This window comes from Nothoprocta perdicaria, unplaced genomic scaffold, assembly GCF_003342845.1.
Source record: "Nothoprocta perdicaria isolate Ctin4 unplaced genomic scaffold, notPer1 scaffold_86, whole genome shotgun sequence".
NCBI classification, from domain to species: domain Eukaryota; kingdom Metazoa; phylum Chordata; class Aves; order Tinamiformes; family Tinamidae; genus Nothoprocta; species Nothoprocta perdicaria.
Genome location: NW_020456154.1, coordinates 1,606,098 through 1,622,802, shown reverse-complemented (window position 1 = coordinate 1,622,802; position 16,705 = coordinate 1,606,098). Strand labels below are relative to the sequence as shown.

The 16,705-nt window shown below is 41.7% G+C and overlaps 2 protein-coding genes across 3 annotated transcripts in view; one reads left to right on the top strand and one right to left on the bottom strand.

Moving 5' to 3' along the window:
• The window catches only part of SYN3 (synapsin III), a 177,185-nt gene that overhangs the window by 46,012 nt on the left and 114,468 nt on the right, over window positions 1–16,705 (top strand). The gene's annotated exons all lie outside the window — the stretch shown is intronic.
• TIMP3 (TIMP metallopeptidase inhibitor 3) overlaps window positions 7,146–16,705 on the bottom strand; it is a 33,805-nt gene continuing 24,245 nt past the window's right edge. The window contains exons 2-5 of the mRNA XM_026052298.1: window positions 14,811–14,893; window positions 8,956–9,067; window positions 8,170–8,291; window positions 7,146–7,536 (exon numbers count right to left, since the gene is read on the bottom strand). Coding sequence (XP_025908083.1) covers window positions 7,339–7,536; window positions 8,170–8,291; window positions 8,956–9,067; window positions 14,811–14,893 — 515 coding nt within the window. The 3' untranslated portion in view covers window positions 7,146–7,338. The remainder of the gene's footprint in view (window positions 7,537–8,169; window positions 8,292–8,955; window positions 9,068–14,810; window positions 14,894–16,705) is intronic.

Sequence of the window (16,705 nt, the reverse complement as noted above, 5' to 3'; positions counted from 1 at the left end):
CCGTTGTAAAATACACTCAATAAAAGCTCGTGCCTTCAAGTATGGAATAACTCTATTAAGATAAAGTGTATTTCTCCTCACTCCCCACACTGTCCTTGTTGACCAGGCATCAAAGATTCAGGATATGGGCTGTAAAAGATGCTTCTTTCACGGTATCTGGTTACTTGCTGTTGTATGGTTGTCATCCATGAAAAACGCCTATCCACCTCATTGACTTATCAGTGTAAATTGGAGTTTTTGAGAAAGATGTGTCACCTTGCAACGCTTCCTTTGCATAGTGGCTCTGGGTGGGTCTAAACTTCCTGTCAATGACTAAACACCTATTTGCTTGCATGGTTACTGTGTAGTTACTATATTGACCTCTTAGGACATCTTCCAAAGAGATCCATGTATTTTCCTACAGCATATTTGCCTTTAGTCTTGGAGAAAAAGTCAAAGTGAGTAGCTTTAAACCTGTTCATGTCTTTCATTTTCCTGGGTTGATGACAAGTCCACTGTGATCTTTTGGTCCCAATATACACATGCRAATTATTGGTTCCCCTTACTTGGCTGAGGCTTTAATAAGGCCCCCTGCATGTGAACCATGCCCCATACAGTGCCCCTCAGCTGTTTGAGCTTGTTTTCTGTGGTTTGCTCCATGGTTATGGCCTCAAGGTGCAGGCCTGCAGGCCTAAGAGTGTTATAATGTCTACCTTGGGTTTGGAACTGTTTGAGTTCCTCTTTTTCCACAAACTTTTTGTCACACTGTGGGCCAACTCTGATGCTTCATTAAGTGTAGGTATCTCCTGGTAGAACTGAGCACTTCATGGAGCTCCAAAATTATAAGAGAAGGTTACTTTAGATAAATCCCACAGCTGCTCAGTTGCACCCCAGGCACCCAGATCCATTGAAACGCTAGTCCTCTCTGATCCAACCCTCTGTTCTCTCCACCTGTGCTGTGGGGACAGTGGCACTTCCACACTTCACAGATTTATTACGCAGGTAAGTGCGGTCACATTGTGAAGCGTATCAGCAATTCTAGGGTAAGAACTGCACTGCGTTTTAAGACAAATAGATAAATARATGCTTCTTACACACCAATCTAGGGTTTGCTCCAGATTTTTAAGGCAARTCACAGAATCATAGAATGGGTAAGGTTGGAATGCACGTCTAGAGATCATCTATTCCAACCTTCCTCATACATTCAGTTTCACTAATTTCTTCTAATCTATAAAAATCTATAAAAAAGGCTTTATTACATGTGTAATCCTTTAGGACAGTTGCCAGCTTGTCTAACTACCACTTTGAGAAGGGTGGCTTTGGAAGATTTGATTAATCTTCTCATTGCAAATATTTTATCTAGGAAATATAGCATTCATTATTAGTGCAGTAGTTTGCTTTAGCACACAACCAATTCTTAATTTCATATATTTGTGTTCTTTGTAACAGTTATTGCTCACCAGTTATTATAAAAAACTGCTCAGCAGTTATTTACAGCAGTTGCTCACCTACTTGTGATTACTATTGCTTATTTCCAGAAGAATAAGGAAACCTTTATAAACTGTAGATAATCTCATTTGAACACAGACACTATTGCTGTCATGCAAGCTTGAGTAATGTGTTGTAAATCAGTCACTTTCCAAACATTTTCTTAAGCAATAATCCATTTAGTTACTTTTAGACTTGCCCATTTTAGATTGGGACAGGGGAGCATCTGCTTTTCTCTGATGATTGAGGAAAAAGGAATGAAAGGAAGGAACAACCCTTTGAGATCCTTTCTAGCTGTGTTTTCATGCTCTCCTGTGCTAAGGAGGCTTAGAGATGGCAAGTATTTGCAAACCAAGCTGGGCTCTAGTCTTAGCTCTACAATGGGCTTCTGAAAGTTGCTTCCCTCCTGTCTATCAGCGTCATGTATCAGATGGGAATAAAGATAGTACCCCTTCCCCACTCTTTTCTCTTGCTATACCAGTTAGCACCTGTAAAATATGTTGAAGTCCTTGGATGGCAAACACTTTGGAAATGTTTTTTATTAAAGTTTTGTCATTTTATCTTTGCAACATAATATACTCCAAGCAATGACGTTCTCACTTAAGAAACTCTCACTCTTTTAAGCCAAAACTTTTCAAACTACTTTCTAAACTTTAGGATTAAATGCAGAACTGATTAAAATTTTGTTTCATTCTTTATCAATATTCTGCACAGAGATGAAAGCTTTTCCTAAAGTGAGACGAATACTTTGTAAAACGATTTTCATGAGCATTTGGATTTAGATGAAAACATTCGCTGTTGCTTCCTTCCCATGACAACAGGACATTTTAAACTAGYCATAACAAAGCAGAAATGATCTGAAAGATGAATCCTATTTGCTTCTGCTATGCACATATACTCAATCCCCTCCCCAGTGACAAATTTACTGAAAACAAGAGCAATCTGGCAGCTGTTCTTGCAATGCCTTGCTGGTGCTTCAAGATTTGGCCTTAAGACTGTATTACTCTGTAGTGACCCCCTACAGCCAATTTTCAAGGGGAATACATGAACTTCAAAAGTGATTTTTATCTCTTTTGGGCTTATGACCCTGATAACTGATCTTCAAGATCTTCAGCAGATCTATCAACCTTATAAAAAAGAGGGAGAGATTCCTGGATGGATGTTGTTACCAAAGAGCAGGAACTGCCAGAGGTGGAATGTCTGCATTGGCTCCAATAAAAGAGTTATCAAGAAAGGGAAGGAAATGAATAAATCCACTTGCAGATCCATTTGTGTTCATTTGAAGTGTACGGAAACTAATAAAAGTGAAGCAGAGACAGAATGTCTGTGATAGAAATAAAACCACTTTACTGTTTAGAATAAAAGGACACTATAAAAAGTGAACATTATGCAACATTACCTTAAAAGACAATATACATTCACTGAATATAAAATTTATAAATAACAAGGAGGAAAACTGTAAACAGTGCTACAAAATTTAGCAAATACATTCCTTTTGCACAAGATTTTTCACACGGGTTTGGCTCCCTCCCAAAATTTCTGTGACTATCAGGAACAGCAGAGGCTCTAAGAAGGAAGGACCTCAGAGAGAATCAGAAACTAGAACAGGAAAAGCAACAGCAAATGCTTGGTAGATTTTGTTGTTGTTGTTTTCCTTTAACCTTTTGTCAAGATAGKTAACACCAAAAAAATGCTTTAAAATTACTTTAAAAACACATTAAACACATTAAAAATGTTTGTGCAGTTCCCTAATTTTTGTCCTGCCTTTCTAAGCTACATGGCAATATAACATATAACATATACGTGTTATATTGCCATGTACATGGCATATATAACATGGTCAATATAACACGGCCAAATAACATGGCAAAGCAGAGACTATTTGAACATCCTCTGAAAAAAAACGGGAACATGTTCCTATAGAAGCCTTCACTTCAAAAYTTTTTATAAAAACATAATGATGTATTTACCATCACCATGAGTTACCTTTTGCTCCAACTAGTAAGAACGAGAAAGGGTGATATGTTCTGGCTTTAGAATAGTCTTTTCTAAAGTATCATGTAGCTCTTCAAAACAAGGGATTTTTAGGCCTAAAATTGCAGTTTTGTCCCACTATCCTCCTACAAGGCAGGCTCACTGTGCCCCAGTGACTTCAACAGGAGCTTATTCAAGGCACACCATGCACAGATCTCTTCCTGCTCTTTACACCCTCCTTTTTAGAAAAAAATAAAATAAAAACAGTAATTCCTAGATTATCCCAAACTTTTGAAGTGTTTTTCATATTTTTGTAATTCTRAAGGGGAAAACAACAAATAAGGGAAATATCTATAAATAACAAAAGCAACAGTATAGAAATATGGCATAAGCGTTTTTAAAAGCACTTTAAATAGAGGTGGTACATCTAAAGCCTAAGAAAAGAAGTCCTCATCCTGTACATGTCCTCACACATACATGCCACTGGCAGCTCCTCTTTAACCTTAGGTTATGGGGTGAAAGGAAGAGCATGTTAGAGGTGACAGGAAGACACCTGTGCTCTGCAAGTCCCCTGCATACTCCCWGCCTACCAGTTTTGGGGCACTTCTTACCTGCCCTCTTCACATCCCCATGCCTCGCGTGCCCACATACTGCATGGCCCACATGGCCTCTTCTAGCAAGGGGGGAGTTTTGTTCATTGGCAGGTGCAAGTGACTTAGCAGGGCAGGAGAAAACAGAGCAGACAGATAGATAGCAAGAAGTCTTCAAATCCGATTTAGAGCCTGTTCAATCCATTTAATGGCATCCTCTGCTTCAAAGGATCTTCATGCAGGGTTCTTGATGCAAGTACAAGCTAAGGCTTAGCCAAGAAATACACGTCCCTGATAGCATGCACAGAAACAAAGTAAAGAAGCCTCCCCAAAGAAATGTATTTGTACTGGATTCTTCCCCCTTCTTTTGGCTCCACATTCCTAAAAGCCTTAACAACTGATTCTCTACACGGCAAGGGAAAAGATTTGCTGTCACATCTTTACTCTTGCCAGTGGTCTAGCTGTTAGCATCTCAGAAATATTTTACCCTCTACAATATAAAATGGGAATTTGCTTCAAGAAAAAGAATTCTGGTAATGGGATTGGCGTTTTCTTGTTTACAAAGCACACAGCTATATTATATCCTACACAGGGACACAAGTCCTCATAGCATTAAAATGCAAATATTTCACAATAATTTGAGTGCAATACTGTGATGTCTCAGCTAGCTAAAAGAGTCAGTGAGCAGGTAAAATACGCAGAGCTGCAATTTAATGAAAAATGACATCAACACTTTGCTTCATTGAGCGGCTTTCTCCCTTGGCCTTCCAAAGCCAYGAACAGAGATCCGCAGCTCAGGGAGACATCAACTTTGCAAAATCCTCTCGAGTTTGATGAGGGCTCTCTCCAGCCATGCCACACGATGTGAGCAGGGAGGTGCAACCCTCAGCGGGGTGAGGCTGGTTCTCCTCTGCCCTCAGTGGCTCGTGGTGGTTTCKTTGCAATTCCACAGCTAAGACAGAAATTGGCTCACTGTACCCAAAGCTTGACCCAGGACTCTGTCAAAGGGGTGAGATTCTGACCCATCACCTGATGCTATGTTGGGTGCTCCAGAGCACCCTATTCTCCCTCTGATGCCCAGCTCATAATTTACGAGTAGTCACAGGGAAGAAGACTTTTGGAAAGCATTCCAAGCCTGAATTACAGGAAAGTCCAATCCTTTTTTCATGTGTTTTATGCTGCATTGTTACTCGGAGCAGCGGAAAAATACACAGATGACTTTGTCTTCTCCTACATCAACTCTTTGAAAGTGCCTTTGAGCTCATCTTAAAAAGAAAGAAGCTATGCACTTTTTGCTGTAAGAGTTCTCCCAGTAAAGAGCACATTTCAATAGATGTATGGCTGCAGATGAATGCAGCACCCAAGTAGCCCAAAAATGGCCATGCATCAGTGTCCACTTTAGACAAAACCCTTTCCATTTGGCACAGACACCCCAAGCAACCCTCCAGTGATTTATAAGGTCACTGACTGCAAAATGCTGTATTGCCCCATCATTGCAAAACTTTTACCTACTGGTGGCAGCTCTGCTTTCTAAGTGGAATGAACTGAAGATACATGGAAACTTAAGATAAATAATCATAATAATACAAAAACAAAGTTAAGCATAAACTTCTCCCTGCCCAGACCCTCCCCATCCAAAACTCACTCACCCATTTTGTCAGTACCCCTTCTTCACCATCATTAAAACTTAAAATATTTTTATTTGATAAGAAAAATTATATTATAGTTTTCTTAATAAAAAACAAAATTGAACAAAAAAAAAAACTTCTCCAGTCAACAGCAAAGCACAAGACAGTAAGGCTCCTCCTCCCACATCACTGCAGGACGTGGTACGAGCACATGCACAGAGCTATGCTTAACAGTGCCTAGAGCGAAACTCAGCACTTGACAAAGAAGGAATCTTCTGGGCAGCTGAAATTTTATGATCCCAGCCAGCACTGATTTGGAGACTGCTTTCCCCTGCCTAGTTCCCCCACACACTTCCTTTCACTATATAAACAGATGCAGCTAGTGTAGCTGCAGGGGAGGAACCACGRTGCTAGGAGGTACAGAGGAAACAATGACTGTAGCTACTACTGCAGATACACTGGAGCTTCAATATCTTAAAAACAACTCCCGGACTCGGAATGTCAATATTTCTGTCTTTAAAACACAATCAAACCATTCTTTTGCTTATAACACCAAAAAATTCCATATCCTGTCAAAAATAGCTTATGTCATTATATGTATATACATCTTAGTTCAGCAAAACACTATTTTGGCAATAGATTTTTCTTTTATAGTAAGAGCTCTAGCAAGTCTCCCCATTCCCTCTCTCACGTGATTGATTTACAGTTGATATTTTTGCATTTGCATTTTTTGTTTGGTTTTGAAGTATCCACAAGTTAGTTTTGCTGTCAAAGCTAAGCTGCAAGAATTTTCAGGGGCCAACTCTGCTCAAAACAGCACGGCACAGCACTTATCTCCTCTGCTGTAGGTGGATTTACCTCCCTGAACTGAGGGGAAAGGGGTTTTGTTTTTCTTTTTTTTTTTTTCTTTTTTTTTTTTTTTTTGAGCAACAACAAAAATACAAAATACTCTCTCCTTAGTCCTGGGGAAACCAGGACTTCAAACATGCTGTTACATTCACACTGTGACTGAATTAGCTAGGACAGTCAGCCAGCAATGCTTTTACCAGATTATGTGGTCAGACRCACCAGGTGAATCCTCCCACTACTGGAGTCAATCAAGTTGCCAATCTCTCCCACAGAGGAGGATTTGTTTTGGATGTGATTTTTTTCCATAGTTAAGGTTGGTTTACTTGACTTGTTTTATTTGCCGATCTGATTAATGAAACCTGTTTTCCTTCAAATAGATTTGTCCATTTATTTTCAGCACTTAGTGCATGAGAAGGGGCGAGGGGAAGCCAGCGCGTAGAAGAATACAGTGCCTAATTGGCACAGTTTTTAAATTTTTGTTTTCCTAAAAAAATAGAGATTATATCGCTATAGCTAATGATACATGTAAGAGAGCAAGAACTCCATAATCCTTTTTTTTTTTTTTTCCTCTGGTGTGCAAAAGTAAGCTCCCAAATGTCATCTGATCAAAATGAGTGGTATCAAAAATTGGAAAAGATGATTACAACAAATTCAGTAAGATAGCACAGACTTTTTTTCTTTTCTTTTTTTTTTAAGTGTTCGAAGTGCTAAAATTTGCAAGAAAACAGGCACTAATTTCATTGTCATCATCATGATCTGGTAAGAGTTAGTGTCCAAAGGAAGCTCAGCCACAAGAAAGGGAGAGGGGAGATACAGAAGGGATAATGTGCTCAGGGGTCTGTGGCGTTGATGATTGTTTTATCTGGAGGTGCCCATCCTCTATACCAGCTGCAGTAACCTTCCACCCGCTGGATGCAGGCATAGTGCTTCGCTTGGTATCCCGAGTGGCCGAAGTTGGAGAGCATGTCTGTCCAAATACACTCATTCTTGGAGGTGACAAAGCAGGGCAAATAGTAGCAGGGCCTAATCTGCAATTGCAAAAAGTAACCGGGTGAGATGACATGGAAAATCAACATTATACAAAATATCTTTTCATTAAAAACAAGGGATCCAAAATTCCTCTCCTGCAAACCTTGTTTGCTAACYCCAAATTCAGCTTCAGTTCAACAAGCACGTAAGCATGTGCTTTATTTCACATACACAGGTAATTCCAGAGTCAAAAGGGCTTTTCAGGTGCAGAAAAACTGAGCTTATGTCTTTATTTTTACAGGCCTGGGGCCATGAGCAACATCAGAGAGCCACTGCCAGGCTGTGAGGTTTTAACTACTCAAAATGTTTACACAGGAAAAAAAACGGACCTATCTTGCCAAACATTCACTACATAAATTTATTCACCTGTAAAATGATTCTGCAAGGAATCTGAAAGGCTTCCCCAGCCCAAATTAACTTCAATAAGGCATTAAAAAGGTGCGGACACAACATTTCTACTTGACTGTCACTTCGCTGGTCTCAAAACTAAAGCTGAACTGTCTGTCCCCTGCAAAAACTGCTGTCCTCCACTTCCTTTCCTGGCTGTACACCAACTTATTGGTATTATCAGCCAGAGAAACTAAATTCTAGTTTGAATATCTTAATGCCACCTTATTAGAGACACGACATACCTTGCATCCGCAGCCCAGGTGGTAACGATGATTTAGTCCTTTACGCTGGGACAGAGTCAGACGATCCCACTTCTCATACCAGTTGCACAGGCCAGTGTAAACCTTTCCTTCATACACACGACCTTGAGAACAGAGACAAGGTCACAAGTTAGCACTTCTCAGCTCAACCCCTKCGCTCGTTTCCTGCGCCTGCTAATGCTCTCAATATGTTTGGCTTCAGCCACTGCTCAGCAACTGCTTTCTTTTTATTAACTGGCTCCAAATCTGTTGGCCAGCAAGATTACTGCCCTTGGTAAGTTAGGAGTTTTGTACTAGCTATAAACACCACCAGCAGCAACATGCAGATGAATAATACTGTCAAGCTCCTCTCGAGCTTGGCAACTTTCACATCTCTATCTCCTYGCATCTCTCATCTCAACACCCTGAACTACTCCAGCTCATTCCAAATGACACCTTCCATTTCTTTCATAGCTGAGTGGCAACCAGTTCCCTGTCAAAGACATGTCAGCTCAGGTATGAACTGATAGCTGTTTACTGTCAGATAGCATACTTGTCGYTACATGGCTGAGTAGAAGAGAGATATTTAAGGACAGAGAGGGAAATCTAAAGCTGAGAGTGAGTCATTTGACCCTCTGCACACTGAAATACCAAATACTGCAATACTCTTGGCCACCACAACACTTGGGAAGCTGCATATAGAGCTGTCGACACAGCTGTCCAYGTCTCTGGCAGGTGTGTATGCAGAATGAAAGAAGTTTTGATTATGAAGAAAGAAGTGTCCTTTACCTGTAATCAGATACTGGTACTTGTTGACCTCCAGCTTGACTCCACAAAGACTTTCAGAGGCCTCTGTATAGATGTACTGAACATGTGGCATTATTTGGAAGCCCCTGTACATCTAAAGAGAACAAAAATGCTTTGAGTCATCTTAAAAAAATCAAAATATAGATTATTTAGAATCTACATTACTAGACTTTGGTGGCAGGCAGTGAACTTTTAGTGCTTATAAAGGTGAAAGACAAACAGCTGGACTCTGAGGGAACTCTCTTCACCAATGTCCACTGGTAGAGAAGAACTCCCACATGTAACAAGCTGCTGCAATTCAACACAGGGACACCTTTTCCCACTTCCATTAGTTCCAGGGGCACTCAGTGAGCAAAGAGTGCTGACATGGCAAGGTCTGCCAGAATCCTGAACAATTTCTTTTCCATTTATGGAACTCATAATGGGGAAAAATAAATTAGTTCAAGTTTGGAATCTTTTCACCTCATGTGATTTTAACAATTTCTTCTCATTAAAGGTTTTATTTTATTTTATTACACATTGTAATGTAAGATTTTCAAGCTGTAAGAGTTTCAAGCTTTTGATACTATAGCTAAAGCTTCAAATCAAATGTCTCCTTATCAAACACCTAAAGTACACAACTTCCACTGACCTCAGCCAGAACTTAACCTTTCTCAAAGTAAAGGAAAGCAGAAACAGAATTCTACCCTAAATTAGTCTGGTACTACAGAGAGGTGCCCTACAGAAAATATCATGCATATAGAATACATCTACTGTCCTTCTCCTTTTTCACAGTCTTGCTCAAGATGAAGCCTATATACAGGTTAATTGAAATTTGAACCTGTATATATTCAGATAGYCCTGGAATCAGAAATTCTCATGTGTCCTTATCTGGCCTGACATAATTGTTGCATTTTAGGGAAACTCATGCTTGCCTGTTACTAGCACAATGAAGCAAATATGCAAGGAAAGCATCTTTTAAAAATGATCATACAGTATCAACAAAAGTTACAGGACTATATTTGGGATGTACCCATGTGTTCTTCAGGAAGCACTCAAGTCTTGCACTGAATAGGGAACCTTGCTTCATCTCTCCTTTATTCCTGCAATTCTGTTGGTATGGGATGATCTACTCAGATTTTCCAGCTATGCTCAAGCTAGTTGGAGAGCTAGATTCTGGCACAGGCACCCTCTATGCCCTTGGATAAGCTGATCTAGCTCTCAGCATGCTTTGGTTCCTCATCAGTAGAGCAGCTCTGTCTATTCTCATGAGGATGCTGTGAGGATCTGCACGTATAATAAACATCACATATTCTGACCTGATTCCAGGGCACGGCAGCAAGAAGCTAAGATAACAATATCTAAGTGTGTAAGGGTAGGTACAACAACAGCTGGGGATGCCCAGCCTCTCCAGCCAGTGCACRAGCTGTAGTGCAGTGAGCCTGTGTTCAATACAGGCAGTCTTCTCTTTCCAAATGCTAAAATATCCAGGTAGTGTGGACTAATCACATACATGCTATAAAGTCTATATGTTACATGCATACTTTGAGCCCATTCTGCCTCTGTGCAGAAAGAAAAATCATCCTTCTGGGGAAACAATCAACTTTCAGACACAAGTCCTTGCGCCTTCTACACTGTTAAAGTCAAGATGGTTGACTCCGAAGTTACTGATGATGCTGAGCTAGTTGATGGTATCATGAGGAAGAGCACTGCTAGGGCTGTAGAAGGAAGCAGGCTCTCAGGAGCCACTTCACCTTTCTCCTCTGTGGTTCTCAGCAAGGCCAGCAGCCATGGTGCTGATTCACCTAGTAGCGAGGGGGAAAGGGCCTATCCCATCCTATCCAACTGAAGAAAAGCCACCATAACCTTGGTTTGAAGGGGAAGAAAAAAAAAGTATGATGGGGAGAATTGTCTACAGGGGCCCCCTTTCAAAACAAAACACCATAAGCATTATTTCTGGATACACAAAGTACCCTGGAAGTGTGATTAGACCAGCCATAAAACTAGTCTCTCTCCTAACTGCTACCCTTGGAGTCCTCCTACTGCCACAAAAGTGTGTTTTAGGGAGTATAATGATAGAGAACAAAGCATTAGCCAGCATCACATGGTGGTGCCTGCTAGTGCTCCTCCTTTGGCAGCCGTTCCAGCATTCCCTTCAGCAGCCCCACTGAAACACGCAGGCAAGTCCTGTGGTGGCTGCTGCTGCGCGATTAGCTCCACCATGTGATGATGTGATGTGATGTGATGTGATGTGATGTGATGTGATGTGATGTGATGTGATGTGATGTGATGTCTTCCCTCCTTCCACCTCATGTGAGCTCACACGGGATACCAAGGCCTGGAATCACGATGCCGAACTCCAGCTCCCTGAAGCGGAGGTGTTTTGTATATAGTAGATTCCCTCTCCAGCCAAATGCCAGGCTGGCAACTCCAGAACTATTCAGTCCATATGGAAGCAGCCATCTACACCTGGCAGGCTTAATCACTCTTTGGTGGTGCCTGTCCCTCACCATTGAGGATCAAGAGAGCAGGAAAGGTTAAATGATTCACTTTAGGCACCTAAAATTACATAAAATTAAACCCTCTCTCCTTTCCTTTTGCAACTATCAGGTTTCACCCCTTTAGCTCCTTTTACACATTTGCAGCAGACTGAAGAAAGACTCATGGCTTCTGGCAGCTTGTGCTGGGTGCTGCCATGGCCAAGTGACATGGGCCTGAGCGTGCACACAGAGCAGCAATATCCTATCTCCTTGTTTCCTTTGCAGTTTCCTGAAATAGCTTTGGGACCTTCTCAGAACATACTGCAGCACCACAGCACATGCAGAGGTTAGATCAGTCCTGCGCAGAATTCCGACACATGATCTTAAAATATTCTTGAAGTATTTGAGAAAGCAATGGGAGGAGGTAGGGAGTGCTTGAAAAAGCACAGAGCCTTTTCAAGCAGAAAACCTAAACGCTACAAAGCCTGACACTGTTGCATGCCTCGGGGCTGAGCTTATGCTCTAATCCAGGCCCCAGTCTGTTTTAGCTGTGAAATTCAGCAATGAATTCAGGAATATTAGGGAGAAAGAAAGAACCAGCCACAGCAAACTTAGGAAAATCATGAAAGAAATACAAAGATGGTTTGTTGCTTTTTAAATCTCTCAAAGTTTCTCACAGGCAATTTAGCAAGAGAAAATGGAGTTACTTGGGGTTTTTTTGTTTGTTTTTCACTTGCAGGTGCAGGCAGGTTTGTAGGTGACCAAAAAGCCCTGTCACTTGACCTAAGTTCACTTAGTTTTATCTTCTGTGTTGTTCTCATGCAGCTGTGCAGAGCCATAGGCCTCCATAGTTTTCTTTTCAGCAGGAGGGCAGATAAGTTTCTTTGGGGTGATAGGGGCAAGATTTGGTGCATCACTCTCTGCTCCCCCACTGCATGGAGCTGAATCCCTTTTTATCCTGAGCTCTGTTAGCAGAAAGGCAGTAGGATGTCACATGAGACACTCAGTGTGTCTSTTTACCAAAAGCTATGTCCTCAGGACATTCCAGTTCAACTGAGCACTTTGGTTCAGGATCCTTCCTGCATGGATCACAGCTAAATGTGCAGTGCAGCATCCTACCTGCCCACCACTTATGCAGCAGGGCATAATGTGCCATTAGAGGTACTTTGCCCAGCACATGACCTCCCCCTTTAAAAATCTCTCTTGCTTTTATTGCTCAGGCCATTACTTAACAACTAGGGATCTGTTCCTGCAGAAAGGCGATTGTTCTCTTGTGGTCTTGGCATGGGGACCTTGCAGATTAATGCAGTGTGTGCTGTAAACACCCTGCACCTGTGCTGCAGAACAACCCAATGAAAACAGAGTCAGGACCAGCTCAGACGCCGTAGGTAGAGCCTGGCATGAGGTTGTCTTCTGGCAGCAGAGTGGCTATTGCTCCACCTGATGTGCTCCTTTTGCCTGGGCTTGCCCTCCATCCCCTGCCAGCAGACACGGAAGCCTCTTCACTCCTGGCAGGGATTTTGCTACGAGTTCCTGGGCCAGAAGAGGAAAGCTTAATGCTCTGCCAGAGCTCTCTGAGTGGCACTGCGGCTCGCTGAAGCCACCTGGCTGCATCGTTATCTTCAGGGCTGCCCCTTGAAGGCTGTCACGCAATTGCTGAGACATACTGGTTTCCCCTCCCTTACTTGCGTGCTTGGCTGCCAGGTATCTGAGTGAGTGTCATCTCCTTTTCAGATGGCTGCACAAGTGTCGTGCTGACCTTGTTCCTCAGGACAAGGGGGGCAGAGATCAGCTGCTCTTAACAAGCCTGGAGAAGAAGTTATTATGTTCACACTCCTGCACAGCAGGTGCTTTATATCTGAAATTTCAGTGCTAGTGCAGAGAAGCAATGAAATGCAACAAAGGGTAATTCGTGGAGTCATTCTAGATCACTGCTGCACCCCTTAGTGGCTGAACACACAGGCAAATGTAACTCAAGCACGGAACACTTGGAACAGTTGAGGAAGCATTTGGGATCTGGGCAAAGGGGGCAAAGTGAGAAAATGTAAGAGCAGATGAAGTCACTGCAGCGTGTGGCTGCTAAGTAGCTTTGTGCCACGAGATCTGCTGAGCTGGAGGGTGACAAGGTGGACAAGAAGAGCATAGTGTGCTCCAAGCCTGGCAAAACCAGGAACAGCTGGCAAAAAAAAAAGGGGGCGGCAGCTCTGTCGCGCCCTGGCCAGCAAAACCAGCTGCCTCTTTTACAAACACAAGCTGTCCAACACGTATATATTTCCTTTTTAAGCAAAACAACATTTTTTAAAGATTAAGGAAATTAGTGAGCCCCACGCCTCGTGCCCTCTTATGCAAAGTGCAAGCATTCGAGGCTGGTGGCAGGGCCGTGCCAAGGCCGGATTTGGCTGCGTGTGCAGTTTGTGATAGCTTATGAAACAGCCTTCACGTCGTGTCTTCAGAGCTTGGTTGCTTAGCTATAAACTGCCTTATAAAGAGAGTTACTGTTAGGAGGCAGGCAAGTTGACTGTTTTTTTCTGAACCTTTAGTTTGTCTAATATGTTTCAGATTTCTGCAGTCTCTGCCAAGCTTTTCCATTCCCCCCCACCTTTTTTTTTTTTTTTAAAAGACATAAACCAGTCTTATGACTGGAATAATGTAGCCAAAGAAAACAACCGAGGGCTGATTTTTAACATTATATAACAAGAGGTCAGTTAAAGAAATAAAGTAAAAAAAGAAAGAAAGACCAAAGCAACAGGTTGAGCCCAATCTGTGTAGCAAAGAATTAGGGCTCTGGAAGGAGGAACTAGAGAAACCAAGGGACTGGTGAGAAGCACCTCTTTTTACCTCCGAGTCCACAGTTTACAGTTCTTCAAAGCTGACGGTATCTGATAGCTACAGTGTTTGCTTTAGCTGTTGGACAGTCTTTATATACAGACTTCACTGTAACAGTTTCACTTATTCTGTGCGTGGAAAAAAATGCTATCCTTCTAACTGGCGGTCACGAAGAACGCAAGGGAGGAAGCARCACAACCCATCCTGAACTCGCTGAAAGCACTGCAGGGAAGGGCTTGCGTTTCCACACTCCAACACTGTGCACGCTGAACACAAACAGGACTCCCGGTTTCCAGAGGGGCCCACCTGCCATCTTTCACCAGCAGAAATGTTAAAAATAAAGCACAATTTGGGCATTCAGCACTGTTTGTTAAGCATGGCCTTTTCTTGCTCCTTTTCCCTCTCAAGGAAAATCTCTCTCAATTGCTCCCCACCACTCTGAGTAACCAAAAGAAAAGTTGCATTTTGCTGTTTGTAAGATGCAGCCTCTGTTGGTTATTACACATTAATTAGAGTCATTAACATATCTACAAGAAATGCCTGCAAACACACCTTCATCTGCTTGACGGTGTATCGCATCGTCCCAAATGGTCCATCCTTCATGAGCTTCTTCCCCACAACTTTAGCTCGAATCACTGTCAACAGAAAGAAAAAGAATACAAGAAATTATATRCATCTTTACAGTTGGACATAACCCACCAGGTCTCCCAGCCTCAGATTTTGGCTATATCTTCCACCTCAAAAAAGCCATTTGGATGAACTATTCAGTAAAATAAAACAAAACTCCAAGCCAGACATCCTCTAKATTTATTCTAAAGCCCATACAGCATGGGAAAAATAGGAAGTCAAAAAACGTTTTTATTTAGAAGAAATCTGGTTCTGCATAAAGAGCCAAAACCAAGCACTACTTGTGCTGAAGTCTCAGAGAAACTCATAAAACAGATTATAGCTAAGACCATGAAAAATTAAAGTCTTCGTATCAAGCCTATGACATTTGTATTGAATGAACATCTTSAACATCTTTCAGTACAATTGAGATTTAACAAGCAACTACTTCTAAACTGTACAGCAGATACCTGWTGCAGATTCTGTTTTCCTACAGCCATGACACCCCTGCCCAAGGGGACATCCCACACACAGGGACTTMCTTGAGCTGCCACCTTTGAGTGCAACAAAAATCCAAATCCTTAAACGAATGGCAGCTTCACTGAACAACCAGCAAGCCCATAGTGAAACCACCCAGAGCAGCTGAAAACCATCACCAGAACCCGTGTGTTGCATTTTATTTGTTCAGGGATGCCCATGAGCACAGAGTGTGTTTGCATTTACACTCTCCCAGAATCCAGCCAGACACAGACATCTCCACAGTGCCATGTATGCACCACAGCAAAGCCAACTGAGCCTCAACTACGTGAAGGACGGAGCTCTAGGTCCCTCAAATGGATCCAGCAGGTAGCTTACTGGCGCTGCTTAATGAACAGCTCTTCTGCTCTTACATTTTCACAGCACTGCCCAAAAAAGTACTGTTGTATCTCTCCTCCTCTCGGAAAAGTCCTGAAAACCTCTGGAAAACCTTCTTATTCGGAAAACCTCAGCAGGAAAGCAAAGCTTAGTGACTAGGCAGGAATTATTTCTCTAAAGCTCTCTCCCCTAGAACATGCGTAACATGTTATGCAAGCACCAAAAGTGGCTTAATCTTTACAAGGGCTACAAGAAATGAGACTGGAGAGGAACAATCCTTGGAGAAATACRAATCTCTGTTAGAAAATATTGTGCCCCCAAAATAACTTGTGCAAAGAGAAAAACAAAACAAAGGACTAAAACTTCCATCAGTCAAAAGGAACATCAAAACTACAATATAATCACTTAAATCTTATCTAGAATCAGACGTAATCATTAGATTTCTCATTACAGAAACCATGAAAATTATTACAGTGTACATAACCCAAAGGCTGCAACATCTTCATAATACAATTGATGATGTAAAGACCTAACATATAAATGCCCACAAAGCTTTTTTTTTTTTAAATGGGGAAAAGTGTCAGATATTTGTACCTATAATTCTTACATGCACAACATCAGCTCAGTCAGTGCTGATGTATATTCACTGAAGATCTAGCCCAAGGTTTCCAGACTTCAGAAATTCGGTAACTAAAAAGGACCACAACTATTTCCCCTGAGCTTATTAAGGTCCTGATCATAATTCCCTACCCAAGAAAGGGCTACTCCTCTCACAAAAACTTTTTGCAGGATTTTATCTGCATTTTATTGAATGTATCATATTCATGCATCAAAGGAAGCACTTCATTAAAAAGTAGGAAGGCAAGGAATGGAGAAAGAGGTAGAAGATACTCCTTGGCAAGCAAGAAAAAAAAAAAAAACAAGTTATCATTGCATTAAAAGTAGTACCTAAGAACCACAACAAAGTTCAGGGATCCATTTGCCTA